The sequence below is a fragment of the Aedes albopictus genome, chromosome 1, assembly GCF_035046485.1.
Source record: "Aedes albopictus strain Foshan chromosome 1, AalbF5, whole genome shotgun sequence".
Taxonomy (NCBI): Eukaryota; Metazoa; Arthropoda; class Insecta; order Diptera; family Culicidae; genus Aedes; species Aedes albopictus.
This window is the reverse complement of record NC_085136.1, coordinates 14,790,847-14,813,948: the sequence shown is the minus strand read 5'-3', so window position 1 is coordinate 14,813,948 and position 23,102 is coordinate 14,790,847. Positions and strand designations below refer to the sequence as shown.

Sequence of the window (23,102 nt, the reverse complement as noted above, 5' to 3'; positions counted from 1 at the left end):
CCTCATGAAACCTCATGGAACGTCCATTGGAACCCCCAAATTCCCTGGAACACTCATGAAACCCCCTGGAACACCCCTGAGACGCCTTTAAAACTCCCTAAAACCCAATGAAACGCCCCTGAAATCCTTTAAAAATCTCTGGAACGCTCCTAAACTCCCTGGAATATCCCTAGGAAGCCGCTATGACCCTTTGAAACCTCCTGCAACGACTCTGGAAACGCCAATGAAATCGAATTACCCTCTAAAACATCTAAAGCCCCGTGGGGCTTCCTCGAACGCAACTGAAATGGTCTCCCGGTGTAAATTTACCGATTTCAGATACAGATACAGATTTCAGCAGGATATTTGAGAATAATTGCTGGGGTCCACTATTGGTTAAGGGTTCACAGAGTGTAGCACTTAGTTAAGTTGAGCAGTCGCGTCTTCGGCCACTCTCAACAACACCACGCACACGCTGTGCACCACAAGTGAGTTTTTTTCATCGTGCGTGTACTGAGTGTTTGCAATTTGTTACAAATACCTTCCGACACATCCTTTGCACATTTCATCGGTTATTGCTTTGCAAACTTGTTTAGCCATTACTTTTTCTTTTTTTTTCAATTTAATCGGCAAATCCTTTGGATTTTTTTTTTGGGACTCCAATTATGCCAGCATTCATTTTGGTATTTTTTTTTATAAATTCTTATATAACTCTTCCGGCAGCTTCTTTGGGATTTTTTCAATGCCTTTAAAAATTCATTTGGCAATGACTCTGGGAGCTTTCTTGAACATTTTTTTCAAAAAATAATCCCTTTATCTATGCAAATCGGATTTTTTCGATAATACCTTTGAAAGCCCCTGGGGCAATTATTTAATGGTTTCGCTTTCTATGATTGCTATGAGAATTCTTTGGACAATTTCTTCGAGATTTCTTCAGTAATCAATTTAGAAATTCCTGCAGCTGTTCCTTCCGGAAAACCTTTGACCATTCCGATGTAACTTGCTCCGAAAATTTGTTTGGGAATTTAATCAGTAATTACTCTGAAAACCACTCAGGTAAATCTTTTGAGACCTCTTCGATTATTTCCTTGGAAACTTCTGGGATAATTTATTTGACAAAATCTTCGGTAAAAGTTTCACTATCCTTTCGGACATTCCTTCTGAATTTGCTTGGGAATTTCTTCGGTAATTTCTTCAGAAATTCTTTTGGCGATATCTCCAACATTTGCTTTTAGATCGTTCGGTAATTCTTTGGTAGGTAACTGCTCAAGCAGTTTTTGGAATTTCTTCCGTAGCTACTTCGGCATATTTTTTGAGATTTGCTTCTAAAGTTTCTTTGTGAATACATGCAAATTTTTTTAATGGAAATTTCTTCGGCAGCTCCTTTAGAATATATTTCGCAAATTTATTTTAGGATTGGATTTGGCCAATTTCTTCGAAAAGCATTCATAATTTCTTCAAGAATTCCTTTGGAAATTCTTATAGGAATTGTTTTGCCAATTCATCTGGCAACTTACAGAACTTGAGAACTTGAGAAACCCTAGGGAATTTCTCAAGAAGTTTTCAAGAAAATTTATCGGATTTTCCTTTGAGAATTCTTCGAGAATTCCTTTGCAAATACAATTGATCCAATTGAGCACTGCCATTACTGAAACTGCTAGCACGACTACAAGTTTTTTTTCAGGGGCGTTAAAGGTCCAGGGGTACTCCAGGATGTCTAAGGGGATTTCTAGGGGGTTTCAGGGGCGTTCCAAAGGGATTCAAGGAGTTTAAAGGCGTCCCAAATGTGTTTCAAGGAGTTTCAGGGGATTTCAGAAGCGTTCCAGCGGGCACGCATATCAGGAATCCATAATATCCTCAAACATGCATGAACCTAACAGTTTCCTCCATAGGATTTTAGTTTGTAGACTACGCAACTGATTTCAGCCTTCTGTTCCTGACCAACAAGAAGAATTCCGATTGTCACCGTGCACAACATTTACAAGATGATACATTCCGGAAAGCTAACATTTGGTGATGACGTAGATTGTATCGATGATACGAACGAGAAGAAGAGAGAAAACATAGCCTGCTACATCGTACCAACTATGCGCAAGAATAGCAATGACGACACATGTTTACTTTGAAATCGTTGTTTACACGCGGGATTAGCCTACCTTGTGAGTTTTGTATACCGTGATCGATTGCTTGACAGTCATCAAGACGATTGGCCAGCTTTGTCGCCGCTAGAGACACAGAAACACCGAAGCGACAGTAGCGAATGAGCAGCTTATCTTTTTCCGTGAACAAATAATGGTACACTGGAACCTCTTTTTATGCAGATGGCAGGGGGTGCAGAAAATTCCCAGAAAGCTTAAAAAGGGGGTTCCAAGGAACTTCAGGAGCATTTCAGGGGGTTGTTCCAAGGGACTGTTTCAGGGGATTTCAGGAACCTTTTGTTGGCGTTTCAATGGGATTACGAGGGATTCATGAGTATTTCAATAGTGTTGAAGGGGTTTCAGGTAAATTTCAAGTGGATTTAAGGACAATTCAGAGGGAATCAGGAGCCTTTAACCCATATCCGCCCAGCGTCCTATTTATAGGACAGATGCCCCGAACGCCCAGCGTCCTATAAATAGGACAGTCCTTTAGATGTGAATATCTCCAGAATTACGCAAAATTTTAGAATACTTTCTTCAGAGAAGATGTTCTCCACACCCATACCTTGCTCATAGTGGACAATATAGTTTGTAACTGGTTCACTAGATGGCGTAAACGATGCTGCAAAGATTACATATTGTCACGATCTATGAGCTTCATTTCCAATGCGAAAAAATAATATTTCCCTGGAATCTTGACAATGGTTAATAATGTATAGTTCATTTCTTCGGCAGAGTTGTATATGGAGGTGGTGGTAGGGGTATTGGAATTCAAGATGGCGGCTCAGGTTCCAAGATGGCGGTCAGAACTCCAGAATATATGCTCTTTAACGACGATGCTGCTTCCTATACTATGCAATATGGGTATCTATCGATCGGGCTTCATATGTAGAGCTCAAAATGAATATCTGACGCCATTTTGAAATCCAAGATGGCGGACCATGTCCAAGATGGCGGCCATGGAATGGTAGTTTGAGCAATGATACCATACAATATGGGTATCTATCGATCGGGCTTCATAAGTAGAACTTAAAAATGAGTATCCGACGCCATTCTGAAATTCAAGATGGTGGACCATATTCAAGATGGCGGCCACGGAATGGTAGTTTGAACTATGAAACTATGCAATATGGGTATCTATCGATCGGGCTTGATGAGTAGAAGCCAAAAACCGATATTTGACGCCATTTTGAAATCCAAGATGGTGGACCATATCCAAGATGGCGGCCATGGAATGGTAGTTTGAGCAACGATACCATACAATATGGGTATCTATCGATCGGGCTTCATAAGTAGAACTCGAAAATGAGTATCCGACGCCATTCTGAAATTCAAGATGGCGGGCCATATTCAAGATGGCGGCCACGGAATGGTAGTTTGAACTATGAAACTATGCAATATGGGTATCTATCGATCGGACTTGATGTGTAGAAGTCAAAAATCGATATTTGACGCTATTCTGAAATCCAAGATGGCGGGCTATATCCAAGATTGCGGCCACAGTATGGTAGTTTGAGCTATGGGACCATGTAATATGAGTATCTATCGATCGGGCTATATGAGAATAACGGTAGAGGGTCATGGTAGATGGTAGGGTAGTGGGTTGGGTAAACGGTGGAGCAGACGGTCGGGTAGAGGGTTTGGGTGAAGGATAGAGCAGAGGGAGTGGAGTAGAAGGTTAGGGTAGGGGATAGGGTAGACGGTAGGGAAGGATAGAGAGACGGTAGGATAGAGAGTGGGATTGAGGGTAGGAAAAAGGTTATGGTAGAGAGTAGGGTAGACAGTACTATTACGTACCGTAGGGTACGGCAATGGTTTTGGTAGAGGATAGGGCAGATGGTAGGGTTGAAAGTTATGATATAAGGTTGGAATAGAGGGCAAAGAAGACAGTAAGGTATAGGCTAGAGAGTAGAGTGAAGAATTAATATGAGATTAGATGAGCTGAGGTTTTTCGAGATACCTTCAGTAATTCTTTCCTTTCAGGCATTCCTTTCGAGAATCTTCCCACGTTTATTCCCGGGATGTCTTAAGTTTCCGAGATTGCTGTACGGATTGCTCCGGAGTTCTCTTCAGGGATTTTTGCAAGGGTTGCTTTGGAAAATTTTGAAAGGATTCCTTTAGTTATTCTTTTCTGAAGGAATTCAGGGATTTGTGCTGGAATTTCTTTAAAGATTCCTTCCAGGACTCTTGCTGTGATTCCTTAAAGAATTCCTCCCAAAAAAACATATTAAAAATATAGATTTCTTCCGAGATTTTTTTTTAGGCAATGCTAGATCACAGAGACATCTTCTATGGTTCTTGCAGGAAAACCTGCTCAGGTTCTGGCCGGCATTCCTGTCATGATATCTCTAAGGATTCCATCAGGTATTCTTTACGGGATTCCTTCAGGAATAACTTCAGGGATTTCTGCCAGAATTCCTTCAGAAAATCCTGAAAGGATTCTTTCAGAAAGTTTAACCACCATTCTTTCATGGATTTCTGTTGGAATTACTACAGATTCATTTTAGTATACTTTCAAAGTGTTCTGTTGAAACATGTTCAGCGAATCCTAATGGAATTCTTTCTACGAGCTGTTATCCTCGCTCGGGATGTATACAGCAATTCCCCCCGGGGTTTCTTCGGTGATTATTTCAGAGATTCCTACCGAGCAGTGCTTCCCTCAGAATTCTGCCAGATTTGCCCCTCACAATTTCTTCAGTGAATCTTCCCATAGAACACAATTACTTTATTAGAAATTATTATCTGTGTAAAATCTAACTTCTAAAGTGCGTGTCGAGCGTTCGTGTCGTAGCTTCTAAAACCAACCCATTCGGTGTTGTTCAGCTGTTCGGGTGACCATGTGGCGGCTCTGACCGATGTGTGCAAAATCGTTGGTGAGTTACATCATGTTCGTTTTTTCACCTCTTTGCCTCTGGTGATAAGTTGATTGAGCATTCGAGGGGTGATATTTTGCATCATTGATGGTGAGTACTCTTTATTTGATTTGTTTAATAATTGTTAATATTGTTGATTTGAGAAATGTTGAACACTGCAGTCGAAACCACATTTAATTTACAAAGACCATGCATTGCATACTTTTAGGCGTTTATCGGGTTATATTTTTCCCCAATTTTGAAATTCTTTCTCTATTCTTTTTGAGTGGTTATCAGCTCTCTCATTTGTTTAGAGCTGTATTGTATCTATACGGATCAGAATATAACGATAGCGTAGAAGTTGTGCTGAAATAGAACTCGAGAAAATTAACTGATATTGAGGACCTATAATGAAGATTTTTTTTTGGAACTACACCATAGACTTCAATTTTTTTCGTCAAATTATGCTCATTTTATTGGAACTTGACCTTTAAAAACAAATTTATTTAAAGATTTAAATTGTGGGACACCTTGGGCGTTAACGGGTTAAAGAGCGTTATAAAGGGGTTTGAGGGGTGTTTCAAGGCTTTTCAGAGTCAACTCAGAGAGTTTTAGGAACATTTCCAGGGCGTTACCAAAAGCTGCAGGGGCGTTTGATAGCATTTCAGGGGCGTTTCAAGGGGTTTTCAGATGCATTTCAGGGGGTTTCTGGAACTTTTCCAAAGAGGTTTGATAGGTATTTCAAAATGATTAAGATTATTTCAAGGGCATCTTCAATGGGATTACGAAGGCATCTCGAGGTATTTCAGGCAAAAGTGGACCACCGTGTTTTAGTATCTCGCCTTTCCTACAGACCCCTTCAAATGTTTCGTTTCAGAGAGTGAGTAAAGACGCTTAGGCCTAGGCACAAGGGCCAAGACATACGGGGTAAATACCTGTGTCCCATCCCTGGATGCTGAACAGGAGTGACATTGACCTTCTTAGCAACGTCACTCCCATCGTTATTTTCGGAATTTATGTTTCCTTTTGTATACGGAACGGTTGGTACGAGATGTTTCAGTTCTCTGACTATAATAACAATAGCAACGTTGCACAGTAGGCCTGGCAGCTTTAATGCTTGTAATACATCTTTGATATTCTGCAAGTAAATATAAATAATGACAAGAAAACGCGCCTAGGATTAAACCACCGAAAAGGCACCGTTCAGGCAATCAGTTGAACAACGCTGAAGTGGAGCGCCGCAAGTCATGCTCAGAACGAGTCCGCTCAAGAGAAGCACTACAGTCAAACGAAGAATCGTGTGGAATAATTCGCTCTACGAAATCCATTGCTCGTCCGGAAACCGATCAGAGGGAGCATCCCACGCCGATCGAAATTGATCAGCTACTACTTACGTGTTGAGACCAGCTCCGAGGTTGTGGCAGTGACAGCTATGACGTATCGAAAGCCAATTCAGAAAGAGCCCTCTGCTGTGTATGGAACTGCATATTTTCACTGCGACTATCAAAGTAAGTTCCAAGGTAAGATCCGACTTTATCCAGAGAAAGCTGACTACGTCACCCAGAAAGGTAGATACAAGAAAATCAGAGTCGCTCAGAAGGAGCTCAAGAATTTCGTCGAATTCTCTGTGTAGTTCCACTAATAAGGAATGTACCAAAACAGATTGCACTGCAGAGACTGAGTGTGATGGAGAGATTAGAGGGCGGAATAAAGAACAATACAAGAGCTCATGGGGTCTCCAGTTAGTCTTGGGATTAAGGCTATGGATCGCCAATCCGGAGACGGCGGGTTCGATTCCCATTCTGGTCGGGAAAAAACGCATGACTCCCTGGGCATAGTGTATAATTGTACTTGCCTCACATTATACATTATACAAATTCATGCAATTATTTCAATTAATGAATGCTCAGAACACTAAGTTAAAGAGAGGCAGGCCAAGTTCCAGTGGGAAGGTACAGTCATACACAAGAAGAAGAAGAAGAAGATGATGATGAATAAGAAGAAGAAGAATAAGAATAAGAAGAAGACGAAGAAGAAGAAGAACTCATTTAAACTCAATCGAAAAGGGTGTCCTGCTTCGAGGACTCGAAAAATCGGCGAAAGAGAAGATTAGGTTGACATATCAAATGTCACTCAGAGAACTTCGAAGGAGGACACATCGAAGATATACCAATCTTGCTTTATTCCGCCCTGCACTGTACTGTGTGGACACATTTTACTACAAGCAATATATTACAATTTGACGACCCGCAGTAACATCCAGTCAAGTCAGTGTAGTAGCTCTTCTCCACTCCATTACTTTGCGAAAAGCTGAATTGACGTCTATGTTCTTGTGTTGTTGTTGTTGCTGTTGTGTACAGTAAGTACCGGTCGGTAATTTATTTTCAAATCTCTTGAGAACTCTCCATGCCAGACGACAACCAACTGCTACAGCTAGCTAGCTATCTAGCTGGTAACCAACAGAGCCGTAGCTCGGCTACGGCTTGGCAGTCGGTGACGACCGCCCAACGCTACGGAAGAAAGAAGTTGGTATTTCCTTTTAGAGTTCCGTTTTCCTGAAAGCCTATAACCATAGTAGGCAACGAAACGGAACGGCTTGTCTTCGTCCTTTCCTACATTGTATACGGGGTGGACGAAACGCACACCATCGCAGTAGGCGTCGTAGCAAACCACCCCCGTAGCGTCGCGTCGCTGAACAGACGGCGACGGCGATGCATTTAACGACGTTACCACGAGCGACGCTCTCGCCTCTCGTTCATGGCCTGCTGTTGTTGCTGCTACAGTTTTCACCACCCCCTCGTTGTAAGACTCTCCGGCTTCCGTGCCTAGTCTGTTGATGTGGGAGTAGTGTGAGACTCCCTCACGCCACGCGTGAGTGGAGTTTGAGTGTTCAGCTATGTTATGTTGCTCTTTGACTCGCTCTATCTCTCTCACCATCTCGCTTTTCGCGAGTTGACGGGCTGTCATGCTAAAAGCAAATAGATAGCGACGTCGTCGGCAGTGGGGGTGGCATGTGGAAAAATTTTCACAAACTTTCTGGTGGATGGCATCGACAATAGAGGGGTGCCATCTGTTAACGACGAAAAGTTACAATAAAATGAATGGTATAAATGATTAAAGTATCATACGGCCTATGGTAAATATTTGATTCTATTGTTTACAAATCAACAAAGCATTTAATGGTTAATCTGTTGTATGAAATGGTATGTAGTGTTAAATTTAATTGTAATTTTATAAATTTTTTTTTATTGGGACATATGGAATGAAGGGGTCGTCGATTTTCGCGTCGTTTTGTACTGGGTGTTGATGGCCGTTCTGTATCTGGATAGATCCCGATAAGAGCCTCGTCGTCGTCGTCGACTCCCTCACTAACAAAACTTGCCGTCAACTGCTACGGAAAGTTTATGATTCTTTACAAGGGAAACTCACACGATATTTTGATTCGTTCTGGTGTTGTATCAAATCGAAGAGAGGATTGGGTGAAATTTATGGAATTTTGAAAACATGGTTGATTGTCTTTGATACCGTGCCAAATTAGAACTGTATTTTATGGAAAACGTGTGTTTCCTCATCTTCATTGAAATGTCAGCTTCATAATTGTCATTGAAACTTTCTCTTAATATCTAATTTCAGTTAAAAATTTGAGTTATTGCTTTTCAACGAAGCAATTTTTATTCAATTAAAAAGTTTACAACAGGGCATATAGTCACGGCAACAGAGTTTCCCTGTTGAACCGCTACAGACGATCCCCACGGATATATCACTGAATCTCGCTATGAGAAAATTGCTTTGATCGTTGGTGTCCCATGGTTCTGATACATATTTGAATTTGACCAACTTGTACGTTACAGCTGAGTCATTACTGATTTGGTGCAGTGAGTGTCAAATACCACTCAAATACCATCACTCAATGCAATGTCTGCAAGAGCAACTAAGAATTCAAAGGATAACGCGACGTTTGCCTCTTTTTTCTAACAGACCTTGAAAGTTGTTTTATGCAATTTTCAAAGGTGTCACTGTTGCTTTACAATGAGTGCCAAATCAGTTCTTTTCTATTGTAATCGGAACCGCGTTTGCCAACCTCTGCTGTTGTTGTCGTGAACGAGCAGCGTCAAACTCGAACCAATTCAAACACGACAAAGTTTCGTTTGCTTTTATGCAATGGTTGTCTGTTGTGGTTGAGCCCGATGTCATCGCAGCAGGCGAAGACGAATGATGACGTCCGTGGGGATCGCACAGCAACGAAGCAGGCGACTCACTGATGGCGTGTATGTTGACTGTCATTTTACGAGCCCTCCAGGGATATACGTACGCTGTGCTCCTCAGGAATGGAGCGACCCCTCCCAGCGTCCGCCATTCCCTTTTTTTCGTTCCCTGTCATTTCCACTTTTCGATGGCTGTTGATAGTTGGTAAAAGGGCAACCCACAACTATGGAATTGGATGGGGAATTTTTCGGGTAAGGGGCGTGAAAATTCACCGAATACCTTTTCCACCATGGCCTACTACGTACCTCTAGGTAGATGCTACAAAACAACATTGAATTGAAAGCTTTGTCGGACTTACCATGCCAGTGGTCCTGTCCACCGCCAGATGATTCAGGGTAGAATTAAAAACTATTTGACTAACTAGTCGACTGCTAAGGGTTTCTGTGCCATTTGCTCCCTTCAGCGGCGGGAAGTTGCTGTTGGCCAGTGGCTGCGCGCACAGAATTTTAATGAGGATGATAAGGATGATACCGCACCACTGGATTCGCTCCATTGCTATGATTTCTGCGGAAGAGAAAGAAAAAAAAATGGGGAAAATTTGTTACTATTTTGGCATCGTAGTCGGCGGTGATGATCCGGAAAAGGGTGCATCTGGTTTTATCGAATACGGATTCAATGCATTTTGATTTACATTTTAAACACAATATTTTATTCCTGATCCTGAGTTCCATTCCAGCGTTCCAAACCAAAAATACTTCGACAGAGTTACACCCATGAGTTCCAATTCAGACTTTTATACAAAGTTTTATACAAAAGGTTCACTCTAGAGTAAACATTTTGAGTTCCATTAGCGAACTCAATTCGCGAGTTCTATTCCAGAGTTCCAATTTTGAGTTCCAGTATAGAATTCCATTCCAGAGTTCGAATTACTATTCTGGAATGGAACTTCAGAGTTACATACAAGAGTTTCTTAAAAGAGTTCCATTTCAGGCTTGTACTTCAGATTTTTTTTTTTCTATAGTTTTATTCCACAGTTTGCTTTCAGATTTCTTCAACAGAGTTCTTCTCGTGCATTCCTATCCAGTGTTTCCATTCCAGAGCTCTACTCTGCATTTCCACTTGTGAGTTCGTTTCAGTACTCAGTTCTCGAGTTCCAATGTTGAGTGCCATCCCAGAATTGGGCTGGAGGGGTCCATTCTAGATTTTTGTAACATAGCTTCATTCCATTGCGCTATTCTAGAGATTTAATTTTGAGTCCTAGTATATTATTCCATTCCAGAGTTCTAATTTGGAGTTTCAATACCAGGGATTCTTAAAAAACTGTGCAGAATTGCACTCGATTGAAATTTTCCAGAGATTTATACCAGAGTTCTACTCTTGAATTCTTTTCCAGTGTTTTCATTTCAAAGTTCCCATTTGGAGTGCCATTCTAAAGTTTTATTACCAGTGTTCTTCAGCAGAGTTCCTTTCCATCAATTTCATTCCAGAAATATACTCTGGATTTCCAACTTTGAGTTCCATTCCAGAGTTTTGAATCAAAGCTTCATTTCAGAATCCCAATTTTGACTTCCATAATTTCATTCCAGAGCTCCATACAAAAGTTTCTTGAATAAGTTCCATTCCAGAATAGCATTCGAGAGATTATTTCAGAGTTTTATACAAGTATTCTACTCCAGAGTTCCAGTTTTGAGTCCCATTCCAACATTGCATTCGTGAGTTCGACTCCATACTAAAATTTCTTGAAAGAGTATAATTCCAGAGTTATTTAACAGAGTTATGTTCGTGAATTCCTTTCCAGTGTTTCCACTCCATTACATTTTTGAGTTCCATTTAAAATTTTCATTTCAGTTCATCCATTCACGAGTTCCAAAGTTGAGTTCCATTCCAGAATAGTATTGGAGGATTCCATACTGGATTTGAGTCCCAGTATATTATTGCATTCCAGAGTATTAATTTAGAGTTTCAATACATTCTAGCACTCTATTTCAGAGTCCTAATTTTGACTTCCTCCATATAAAAGTTTCTTGAAAAAAGTTTCTCTCAAGAATGGCACTCGTGACAATTTATCCAGAGTTGTTTACCAGAGCTCTACTTTAGAGTTCCATTTTCAGAGTTCCATTCTAGAGTTCCAATAAAGAGTTCCATTTCAGAACGGTGCTTCTGAGTTCCAATATAGAGTTTGTACCATAGTTCTATTCCAGGGTACTATTACAGGGTTTCAATTTTGAGCTACAGTGCATAATTTTATTCCAGAGTAACTTTATGTAGTTCAATTCAGAGTTCTATTTCAAACATACATTCCAGAATGTTGTTAAATAGTTTCATCCATTTCTCAGTTCTTGTACAGGGGTTCCATTCCACATAATCTTCGAGAATTCTATTTCGAAAAATTCCTTCGAAATCCTGCAAGGATTTCCTTCGAAATCCTGCAAGGATTTCCTTCGAAATCCTGCAAGGATTTCCTTCGAAATCCTGCAAGGATTTCCTTCGAAATCCTGCAAGGATTTCCTTCGAAATCCTGCAAGGATTTCCTTCGAAATCCTGCAAGGATTTCCTTCGAAATCCTGCAAGGATTTCCTTCGAAATCCTGCAAGGATTTCCTTCGAAATCCTGCAAGGATTTCCTTCGAAATCCTGCAAGGATTTCCTTCGAAATCCTGCAAGGATTTCCTTCGAAATCCTGCAAGGATTTCCTTCGAAATCCTGCAAGGATTTCCTTCGAAATCCTGCAAGGATTTCCTTCGAAATCCTGCAAGGATTTCCTTCGAAATCCTGCAAGGATTTCCTTCGAAATCCTGCAAGGATTTCCTTCGAAATCCTGCAAGGATTTCCTTCGAAATCCTGCAAGGATTTCCTTCGAAATCCTGCAAGGATTTCCTTCGAAATCCTGCAAGGATTTCCTTCGAAATCCTGCAAGGATTTCCTTCGAAATCCTGCAAGGATTTCCTTCGAAATCCTGCAAGGATTTCCTTCGAAATCCTGCAAGGATTTCCTTCGAAATCCTGCAAGGATTTCCTTCGAAATCCTGCAAGGATTTCCTTCGAAATCCTGCAAGGATTTCCTTCGAAATCCTGCAAGGATTTCCTTCGAAATCCTGCAAGGATTTCCTTCGAAATCCTGCAAGGATTTCCTTCGAAATCCTGCAAGGATTTCCTTCGAAATCCTGCAAGGATTTCCTTCGAAATCCTGCAAGGATTTCCTTCGAAATTCTGCACGGATTTCCTTCGAAATTCTGCACGGATTTCCTTCGAAATCCTGCAAGGATTTCCTTCGAAATCCTGCAAGGATTTCCTTCGAAATTCTGCACGGATTTCCTTCGAAATTCTGCACGGATTTCCTTCGAAATCCTGCAAGGATTTCCTTCGAAATCCTGCAAGGATTTCCTTCGAAATCCTGCAAGGATTTCCTTCGAAATCCTGCAAGGATTTCCTTCGAAATCCTGCAAGGATTTCCTTCGAAATTCTGCACGGATTTCCTTCGAAATTCTGCACGGATTTCCTTCGAAATTCTGCACGGATTTCCTTCGAAATTCTGCACGGATTTCCTTCGAAATCCTGCAAGGATTTCCTTCGAAATCCTGCAAGGATTTCCTTCGAAATCCTGCAAGGATTTCCTTCGAAATCCTGCAAGGATTTCCTTCGAAATCCTGCAAGGATTTCCTTCGAAATCCTGCAAGGATTTCCTTCGAAATTCGAAATTCTGCACGGATTTCCTTCGAAATTCTGCACGGATTTCCTTCGAAATTCTGCACGGATTTCCTTCGAAATCCTGCAAGGATTTCCTTCGAAATCCTGCAAGGATTTCCTTCGAAATCCTGCAAGGATTTCCTTCGAAATCCTGCAAGGATTTCCTTCGAAATCCTGCAAGGATTTCCTTCGAAATCCTGCAAGGATTTCCTTCGAAATCCTGCAAGGATTTCCTTCGAAATCCTGCAAGGATTTCCTTCGAAATCCTGCAAGGATTTCCTTCGAAATCCTGCAAGGATTTCCTTCGAAATCCTGCAAGGATTTCCTTCGAAATTCTGCACGGATTTCCTTCGAAATTCTGCACGGATTTCCTTCGAAATTCGAAATTCTGCACGGATTTCCTTCGAAATTCTGCACGGATTTCCTTCGAAATTCTGCACGGATTTCCTTCGAAATCCTGCAAGGATTTCCTTCGAAATCCTGCAAGGATTTCCTTCGAAATCCTGCAAGGATTTCCTTCGAAATCCTGCAAGGATTTCCTTCGAAATCCTGCAAGGATTTCCTTCGAAATCCTGCAAGGATTTCCTTCGAAATCCTGCAAGGATTTCCTTCGAAATCCTGCAAGGATTTCCTTCGAAATCCTGCAAGGATTTCCTTCGAAATCCTGCAAGGATTTCCTTCGAAATCCTGCAAGGATTTCCTTCGAAATCCTGCAAGGATTTCCTTCGAAATCCTGCAAGGATTTCCTTCGAAATCCTGCAAGGATTTCCTTCGAAATCCTGCAAGGATTTCCTTCGAAATCCTGCAAGGATTTCCTTCGAAATCCTGCAAGGATTTCCTTCGAAATCCTGCAAGGATTTCCTTCGAAATCCTGCAAAGATTTCCTTCGAAATCCTGCAAAATAATTTTTTTTTTGAAGCAGGGTAATTAGGAGAAAACTTCTAAAATAACTTCAACAAAACGTACATAGCTGAGAAGTCGGACTGTAATTGTGAGTGAGAAAAGGATGCGGAAACCAGAAGACGAAATAAAACAAAAATTTAACAAAAAATGGGAAAAAATTAAAAAAATAAAAGAGGAAATTTTAGAACTAAAAAGCTAAAACAGTTTAAAAAGGAATCAGAAAACAATGTGGTTGAGGCATTTGAACAAGAAAAAGAAGAAATATTTGAGACAACAAATAAAATACTAGTTGAAAGAGGAGACGTAGGATAGATTAGAAAGAATTGTAAGTAGAGAAAACACAAAACAACCCAAAAAGCAATTTTCCCTCTCAGGTTAAGACAAAATATTGGAAACGGTGTTTAACCCTGGTCGTGCATTGGGGTCATTATGACTCAGACAGGCATACTGAGCGTGCATTACGTAAGCGCGGTGTCAGCCAATGCACGAAGAAGGTTAAAAAAGATGAAAAGATAAACAAAATAAAATAAAATAAAAATGGAGAATGAATTAATCTAAATTACTGGATTTTTTTTCTTTTTTTTATGTGACTTAAGTTTCAGTGAAAATAAAAAAAATTGGAGACTTTATCATGGGGATATTAAATAAAGTGAGAAAAATAGCAAGGAAGGATTTGGAAGAAATCAAAAGAATGAACAAAGGTAGACGTTGTTCAGAGAGGAATATATGCAAATCGGAAAATTAATAGGAAAGGAAACTGAAGTTAAATATTAAAGTGAAGACAAATTTGGAAAAAAAATCAGAAATAAATAGAAGAGGCAGAGAAAGAAGAATAGGAAAGTTGTTATGCAAAAAAATATATAGAGAAAACATACTTGAAACAAATGAATTGAGAGACAAATCAAAAGGAAAGAAGAAACTCAAAAATGTAATTATTATTGTAAAATTACTTGGGAATTTTGAAAGAAATAAATTGATAGAGGCTAGTGAACACGTCTGTGTGAACACAAATATTAAAAGGAAAAGTATTATGGAAATATCCGAAAAACCGAAAAAGGGTTTTGATTTCTATTCAACCCTCCTAAGATTAGGATTTAGGATTTTCGCACCACGATGGCGTAGTGCACGTTCAGCGTGCTTGCCTGGGTCATATTAACCCCAACATCCTACTAGGTTAAAAAGAAAATGAACGAAAACATTTGATAAAATGTTAAATTTATTCACCGAATATGGAAGATGAGTCAAACAAGGCACTAACAAGGAAACTGGAATATAATTTGAATAGAAATGAGTAAGAGAAGGAAGCGAAAAAGGATTTAAGACAAGAATTAAAATGGAAAAAAAGAAACAATTGGAGAAAGAATAAGAAATGAATGGGGGGAAATTTTGATGAAACCATCATCATTCTGGAGTATTTTTATTTTTTTTCCTTTTTTCGTATCGTTCAAAAACTATCCAAAAATACACATAATTGAACTACATATACAGAAAGTTCAAAATTACTAGTCCGGCGCTGAATTCTACACTCCACAAACATCATAAGACAAAAATAAATAAAATCGGAAACAAAACTAGTAAGCAATTAAAAGAGCAACAGAATCAAGAGGAAATGCAAGAAGAGTTGTAGAAGAGATCATAAAATTATTTGATAAAAAACTGTTGAAAAATAGAAAAAAAAAACAAAATTCAAAAAGTCACGGCGGAAGGAGTTATAAGAAGGGAGTCAAAAAGGAATCAAAAAAATAAATTGAATGAAAAATTGGCTAGAGGGTTTAGAACATAAACTAAAAAAAAACAGAAAAACTTTGAACAGAAAAAATGGAGCAAGAATTCAACTAAAACGATAGCAAAGTTGCAGAAATTGAAGAAGGAAAAGCTGAAAGTCTTGCATAGATATTGAATAGAGACAATAAGAACAAAAAAAAAACTGTGGGATGTCTTGGCAAAAACTTTAAAAAACAGCATTGGCAGATAATCCATAAATTGACTTGAAAAGCATTTGAATGAGAAAAATAAGCTAAAACTATTTTAGAAAGTACCTGGAAAAGCATGCATTGTGACAGATTTACAACAAAAGTTGAAAAAAGTTCAAGAAGAATCGAGAAGTTAGCAAATAAAACGAATTTAAAATAAAAAAAAATAAACGAGTCAAAACAAAAATTAAAATTTATTTTACCTGGAAAGATCAAAACAGAATCTAAAATTAAAGCTTCAAAACATAAAAAAGTGACTGCAACAACGACGTGAAAAAGAAATTGTGAATGATGAAACAATATAAGTACCGACAAATTACAAAAAGTGGCTATTGAAGATGAACAAGTGTGTAGACGAAAAAAAAACGATAACCTGTTACTTTTTGAGAAATAATTGCCCGAAGAGAGAATTGGATGAATAAAGGGGCAACAGAAATGTAATACAAAAAGATTCAAAAGCATTGGAAGAAGAGTTCAGGAAATTTAAAAGAAGCGAACTGAGAACTTAATTAAGAAACGAGACTCTGAAAAAGAAATTCAAAGTAGTTTTTGACAAAAAAAAACTAGTGAAATGAACTTGAGATTTAATAGAAAATATAGAAAAAATAGAAATAACGAAAAAAGGATGATGAATCTGGTGAAAAGTAAGCAAGAAATTGCAAGAGAATTTGAATCAACAGGAAATTCTCGGAAAAGTTAAAGGAGAGTTAACAAATGGGAACTACAGCATTAAAAAAAACAAAATTTTAAGAATTAACTATATGAAGAGTTAAAACAAGAGGAGATTGATGAGGAAGTAAACAAAAATTTGAATCGAAAAGAATTGGAATAAGGATAGAGCAAAAACTGAATTGGAAAAGAAGAGTAAAATTAAAATACGAGATCAAAAACGAACCGGAAACTTAATAAATAATTTGAAAAGTTGGAAGATTCCACTAATGAAGAAGAAAAAGAAACTGAATTCAAATTTCAAAAGAAATCAAAAAAAAATAATTAAATAACTGGTTATGGAAGATTTAAAAAAAAAATGGGAAGTAAAAAAGAAATGGAGATGAGGAATCGTGTTGCAAGCAAGAAAACGAGAAAAAAAAACTTAGTCTAGAAAAATGCTCAAACAATTTTCAAAAGGATCGCACGACAAGAACTATAAAAATAAAAAAAATAATAGTATTTTAAAAATTGACAGTACGAGGAGTTGCGACAAAAAGGAAATGAAGAAGGAATTGAAACTAAAATGGGAATCAAAGGAATAGAAATAAGGATGGATAAAACAATTGAAGTAAGAAAGTATAGGACATTTTTAATAGGAATTCGAACATCAAACACGAAATAAAATTAAAATTTCAAAAAAAAAATGAAGATCAATCAACAGGAAAGAAATGAGATTTTGAAAGTGCGATTCTGATTGTAATTTTGAAATCGGAATAGTATTTAGAAGAAAAAGTAAAAAGTCAAGTAAAAAAATTTGATGGATTGAAAAAAAACAAAGATGTTCTTGGAAAGTATATGCAACTCTTGTATAACAAAATTCAGTAATAAAAGAGTTGCACATACTTTTGTAGAACATGTGGGCTAGTAGGGGTGAGTTCTAGTAATAAATACGTATGGAATTGATTGAGGAATTGACTCCAGAGGGAACGCTGTACACATGAAAAGGAATCACAAGACGATTTGATAGAAGAATTGATTAAAAATAAAAGAAAAAAACAAAGCCATTGCGAGAAGAGTTACATGGGAAATGAAGAAGGAAATAAACAGACAAGTGAAACAAAAAGAAAAACAAAACAAAAAGAACTGTCATAAGAGTTGAAAAAAGTTATGGTTATGGTTCTGCACACTTCTATCAATAGTGAAGATGTTAAAAAAAATCTAAAAATATTAAGATTGTTCATTGTCGTGGTGTTAGAAATTTTTATCGCTCAGTCAACCGTGGACGTAAAAAAGGACGGGATGTATCAAATAAACTAAAATCAAGAAACTACTGAAGAAGGAAAAAATCTAAATTAAAAATAAGAAAAAAATAAATAAAATAAAAATAAATGGGGAGAAAATTGGGAAAAAAATAAAAAAAAAGGTTAATTGGAAAGAATTTTGAGATGGAGTATCATAGTAATCATGCGTAAATATTGATAAATATTATAAACTCTCTTGAATAAATTGTAAAAGCAATTGGATAAATTATGGAAGAAATCAGAAGCACTCAAATATAAATATAAAAACAATTAAGTATATAGTTTGAAAAACTTGAAAAATAAGTCAACAAGAAAAAAATAAAAATAACATGTAGGAGTTGAGTAATTTAACGAACAATGCGATCAAAACAAATAAAAGAAAACATACCAAAATGAATGTTAAATCAATAAGGATGCAAAGTTTGACAAGAGATTGAATAAGTGAATTGGGTTTTTAAATTTTGAAAAATTTATTGATTTTAGAATTTTATACGAAAGAGCACCTTTTTCTGAGGCACTATGATTTTTTCAGATTTTTTGAACTTAATTTCGATACTTAAAATCAATTTAAAGCGATTTTTTTGAGATCATCTTTTGACAGCTGGCCAACTGCTTGACAGCTCCGTCCAGAACAATATTCGACAAGGGGTGAGTAAACAAATCGCTCCCATCCAAACTTCAAATTGATATATAAATAGGTTCCCGGGCACCAAAATTAATGAAAATTAAGACTTCGGCACATTTTGGCGTGCAGTTTCAGAATATGGAATTATCTCAACGCCGTTAATGAAGCCAATTCAACGAGTCAACGAGGTACAAGAGAGAGAATTAAAATAAAACAAGGAAGTTAATAAAAAATAAGAGTAGAAAAAAAAAAACAAAAACTGAACTGCGAAATTTTTGCTAAGGAAGTATCATGGTAATTATAGTAAATTTTAACAAAAATTGCTGTCATTAGAGAAACAGGAGAAACAAAAAGCGCTCGAATGAAAAAATAAAACCTAAAAGGAGCAGTTTATGTGTGAAACTGCAAGAAAAATTTAAAAAATTTCAAAAAGAATTCCATTCAAAAAGAATCGGGAAATTTCTTGAAATACTACGACTTTTTCCCTTTCGTACATAAATGAAAGGGAATTGGAAAACAAAATAGAGAAGGGTTCGAAAGAGTGCAGAATGAGTAGAGACGAATTATGTAAGGACTTACAGAAAATTCGAAAGACCTTAGAAAGGCATTTAAAAAGAGATTGAAGAAACAAATAAAAATAAATGTTAAAAGAATATTAAAAAAAAAAAACAATTTTGAAAGTTAATACAAATACAGATTTTACGGGAAAAACTCAACAGAGGAAACATAACATGATGCAGAGTCGTTAATGAACCACAGGAGAGAACTAATGGAGGAAATACCAGCAGGAAGTTTAAAATAAAATTTGGAAAATGATTCAGTACAAACTAGAAAAGCTACAAAACAATCAGAACTGATTGTCAAACATGCATCTAGCAAGAATTGGACGATGAACTGAAATAGACACAGAAATTTGAAAGTTATGGAGTAGAATATTGACAGAAAAAAGTGAAAACAGTAATAGAAAAAGGAACTGACGACGAGGGTATAAAAAATAAAAAAAAATGTTTCAATGAAAGGTAGCGAAACACGGAAAACGAAACAACAAATAAGACCAACTGAGATCATAAGATAATTTGATGAGTATTTGGAAGATTATATGGGAAGATATGGAATACAGAAGGGAAAATCAATAGAAAAGAATTTCAAAGTTAGATCTAGATTTTTTTCCAAAAAGTAAGAGGAAATCTATTTACAGGAAATAAAAAAAAATAAAAAGAAAAGAATTTTATTAAAAAAATACATTGTGAAAATAGGAAATTTTAAAAATGGGAAATTGTAATAGATATTCAGAAAAAAATTGTGATTCGTATTGGAAACATAACTAAAACATAAGCCACGGACAACAATCATTTGGACATTGGAAATAAAAGATAAACAAACATGTATGAACTAAATAATCTGAACTAAATAAAAAATGAAGCAGAAAAGTTTTGTAAACTAAAAATCTATAAAAAAAACAGAAAGTATTTAAATTTATATTAAAAAATATAGTTAATTTGTTTGTACAAATATTCAGATGAAAAGGTAATAAAAATAAGAAAATAAGAAATAAAAAAAAAACAAAAAAAATGCTAGAAAATTAAAACATGGCAACGAAAAATGAAAAGAAATTGCAATAGACTTAAAAAAGGATTTGTAGAATGAAGTTGGACAAAGCAGTTAAAGAAGTAAAAAAAAAATTCAAAGAAAATTGAAACATGAATTGGAAGAGGTAAAAAACAATAGAATTGAAAAAATGTTTGTTATTCTTGTTTTTATTTTTATTTTCAATAAACAAGTTGCACCCTATAAACTTCCTTATTGTTCACAATCAAGCCACTTCTTCCGGTAAATATGCTTGGCATGTGCATTGGCAGGGTCCCGTGTACTTCTTCGAACCCCCTATGCTTACAAACGACAACACCGATGTATGACGTCGTCATCGTCTTCACCAGCCTTTGCAAGGCTTCTTCTTCGGTTGAAAACAGGTATCCCCACAACCTCCCAGAAACACATTCTTTCTCTGTCCCATACAGTCGCACTAGTCGCAGCCGTATACTCACACAAACACACTCCCACACAATCATAAATCATAGACTCGAACTCAAAACTGCAAACCAATCATCATTCCTCAAACAAAACTGCTGAGACGCTTCCTGCCAACCTACAAGACATTTGCTGACTCTGGATGTTCACACATCATCACCATCACTATCATCATCACGATCATCATCACCCCACCAGCATCAGTATAGTATCAAGTATCAATGGTTGCTTTGATTCGACTTGTGCTATCGAGTCGCTTTCAGTGCACCATCCGAAGATGCGATTTTGATGGACCGAATTGGATCGAAGTAGGCTTTCAATAGAGGTGGTCGGTCGGCCGACGGTATATCAAGAATCGAGGCGGCTGCGGCGGCAAAGGCGACCGGCAGTCAATTACGAGTAATAATTCCCGAACAAAAGAACCAAAATCGGCCTCCTCTGCGGGTTGCGGCTGTGCGAGAGAAGCGAGCGAAGCGAGTGTATTGAAAAAGGCCCTGGGTGGATGGGATAGATATGGGAAAGCATCGACGAGCGCGGCGAGGCGAGTCGATGGATGAATGGAATCTCGGGAGTTTTGCCTGCATCCATCGAATCAAGCCAGCCAGCGGCAGTCGACGACCCGAAAAGCTTCTCAAAATGCAATAACACTCAATACGTTGTTGTAAGCGCGCGTGATTCGTGTGGTGTATGTACACAAGACGTATTATGGGCCTGCTACATGGCATCGCCATTCAATGCGAATGAGCACAGTGAAAAATTGTTGGAATTCAATTACGGATTGGAAGAAGAATTCGGTGAAAAGATGCTAGGAATAGTAGGGCATATAGTTTTGGCGACTGACGTTGCAACTGTCAGAAAATTGACGTCTGTATTGTTAACGCTCATAAAAACAATTTCAAGTTGTAAACGCCCTTAAAACTAATGAAAATTGACATTTTCAACGTATTTTACAGTAGATGTTATGGAGAGTTCATCATCATGTAAACTCTAAAGAAATTTGATTTAAAATAACCAAAAAAGTAGTTGGAAATGTTTTACACGATTTTTTGTTACAGTGTACACATTGTATGGTTTAGTGGTCCACGGAGACGAGTCTGTGCGAAGCACAGATCATCGACAGAGACCCATGATGCAGAAAGAGAACGAGAGACACAGCGACAGAAAGAGATAGAGAGAGGTAACACGAGCGAGTAGGTAGATGCGCTTGTGCTTTGCTTTTGGGGGTTTTTCGTGCGGCGGCTGATGGCCGCCTGACTTGTTGTCCTACATCACTTTTGGGCCTTGCCGTTGGGAAAATTTGAGGCTGCTCTGTTTTCTCGGCTGGGTGGTACGGTACATATCAAACATGTTTGGCCCTGCCCGTAATGGACGATGATCTTTTATTGCGGGATGATATTAGGTTGACATACGAGGCCGTGAGGCCTGGGCACACATAAATTGCGCCCGAAGAGGACATGGTGTCTTCGTTCGATGGGGTCTCATATGGGGAAGTTTACGATTGAGGAGGGATTTTCTGAATATGCTGGGAATAGGAAGATGGGTCTAGAACATAACTTCACAACAAAGTTATTAGAAATCTTGATATATTACAATATCGTCTTTGAATATATCATTTCTGAAGCAGCTTTGTCAACTCCCAAATAAATTGAGTATTGTTTTTAAATTAAACGGTTTTTAAGGAAATTCTACTAACTGCCTTAGGCTGGTTCATCTCCTACTATAATATGAGATCACCTGAGACATTGGGACCATAATCCTAGAAGAATACCCGGAGTAACTTCTAGAAGAATTCTCGGAGAAATTCCTAGTGGAATTCAAGGCGGAACATCCAGAGAAATTCCTGGAGAAACTTCTCTCGGAATTTCTCCAGCAATTCCTCTAAGAATTCCTCCAGCAGTTCCTTTCGGAATTCCTCTGGGAATGCCTCCGGGAATTCCTTCGCAAATCCCCCCGAGGATTTTCCTGGATATTACTTCTGGAATATCTCCAGGAATTCCTTCAGAATTTCCTCGGGGGTAGTTCTAGAGGAATTCCCAAAGCATTTCCTGAAGAAACTCCAAGAGAAATCCCCGGAGAAGTCCCAGGAGAAATTCCTAGAAGAATACCCGGAGTAATTCCTGAAGGAATTCTCGGAGCAACTCCTAGAAGAATTCCACCTGTAGGACTCTTGGACTCCCGGATTAACTTTTGAGAAATTCCTGGAGAAACTCCTGGAGAAATTCCCAGAGGAAATTCTAGAGTAGTTCTCGGAGGAAATCCTGGAAAATTCAGAGGGGAATTCCTAGAATTCTCGGAGGAATCCCTAGAGATACTTCTAGAGATATTCCCGGGAAACTGCAGACTAGCTCATAGAGAAATTCCCTGAAGAATTTGTAGAGAAATTCCCGGAGAAACTTCTAGAGAAATTCACGGAGGAAGTTGTAGAATAATTCACAATGGGAATTCCTCGAAAAACTCCCGGCGAACCCCTGGAGCAACTCCAGGAGTTCCCGAAGAATTCCTAGAGGAATTCCCATAGGAACTCATAGAGGAACTCCCGGAGGAACTCCTAGAGCAATTCCCGGGGGAAATGGTAGAATAATTCACGGGAGAATTCCTGGAGAAATCCCAGAAGAAACTTCTAGAGGAAATCCCAGAAGAACTCCTAGAGGAAATTCTGGAGGAACATCTAGAAGCATTTCCGGGGGAACTCTTAAAGGCATTCCCGCAGGAAATCCTTGAACAATACACGGGGGGATTCCTAGAGGAATTCCTAAACAAA

General features: G+C 38.1%; 1 protein-coding gene across 1 annotated transcript in view; it reads left to right on the top strand.

The window, feature by feature from the left end:
* Positions 1 to 7,375: 7,375 nt before the first annotated feature.
* Positions 7,376 to 23,102, top strand: part of LOC109424942 (plexin-A2) — a 70,638-nt gene continuing 54,911 nt past the window's right edge. Inside the window, exon 1 of the mRNA XM_062851688.1 lies at positions 7,376 to 7,498. Within this exon, the coding sequence (XP_062707672.1) occupies positions 7,376 to 7,498 (123 nt within the window). The remainder of the gene's footprint in view (positions 7,499 to 23,102) is intronic.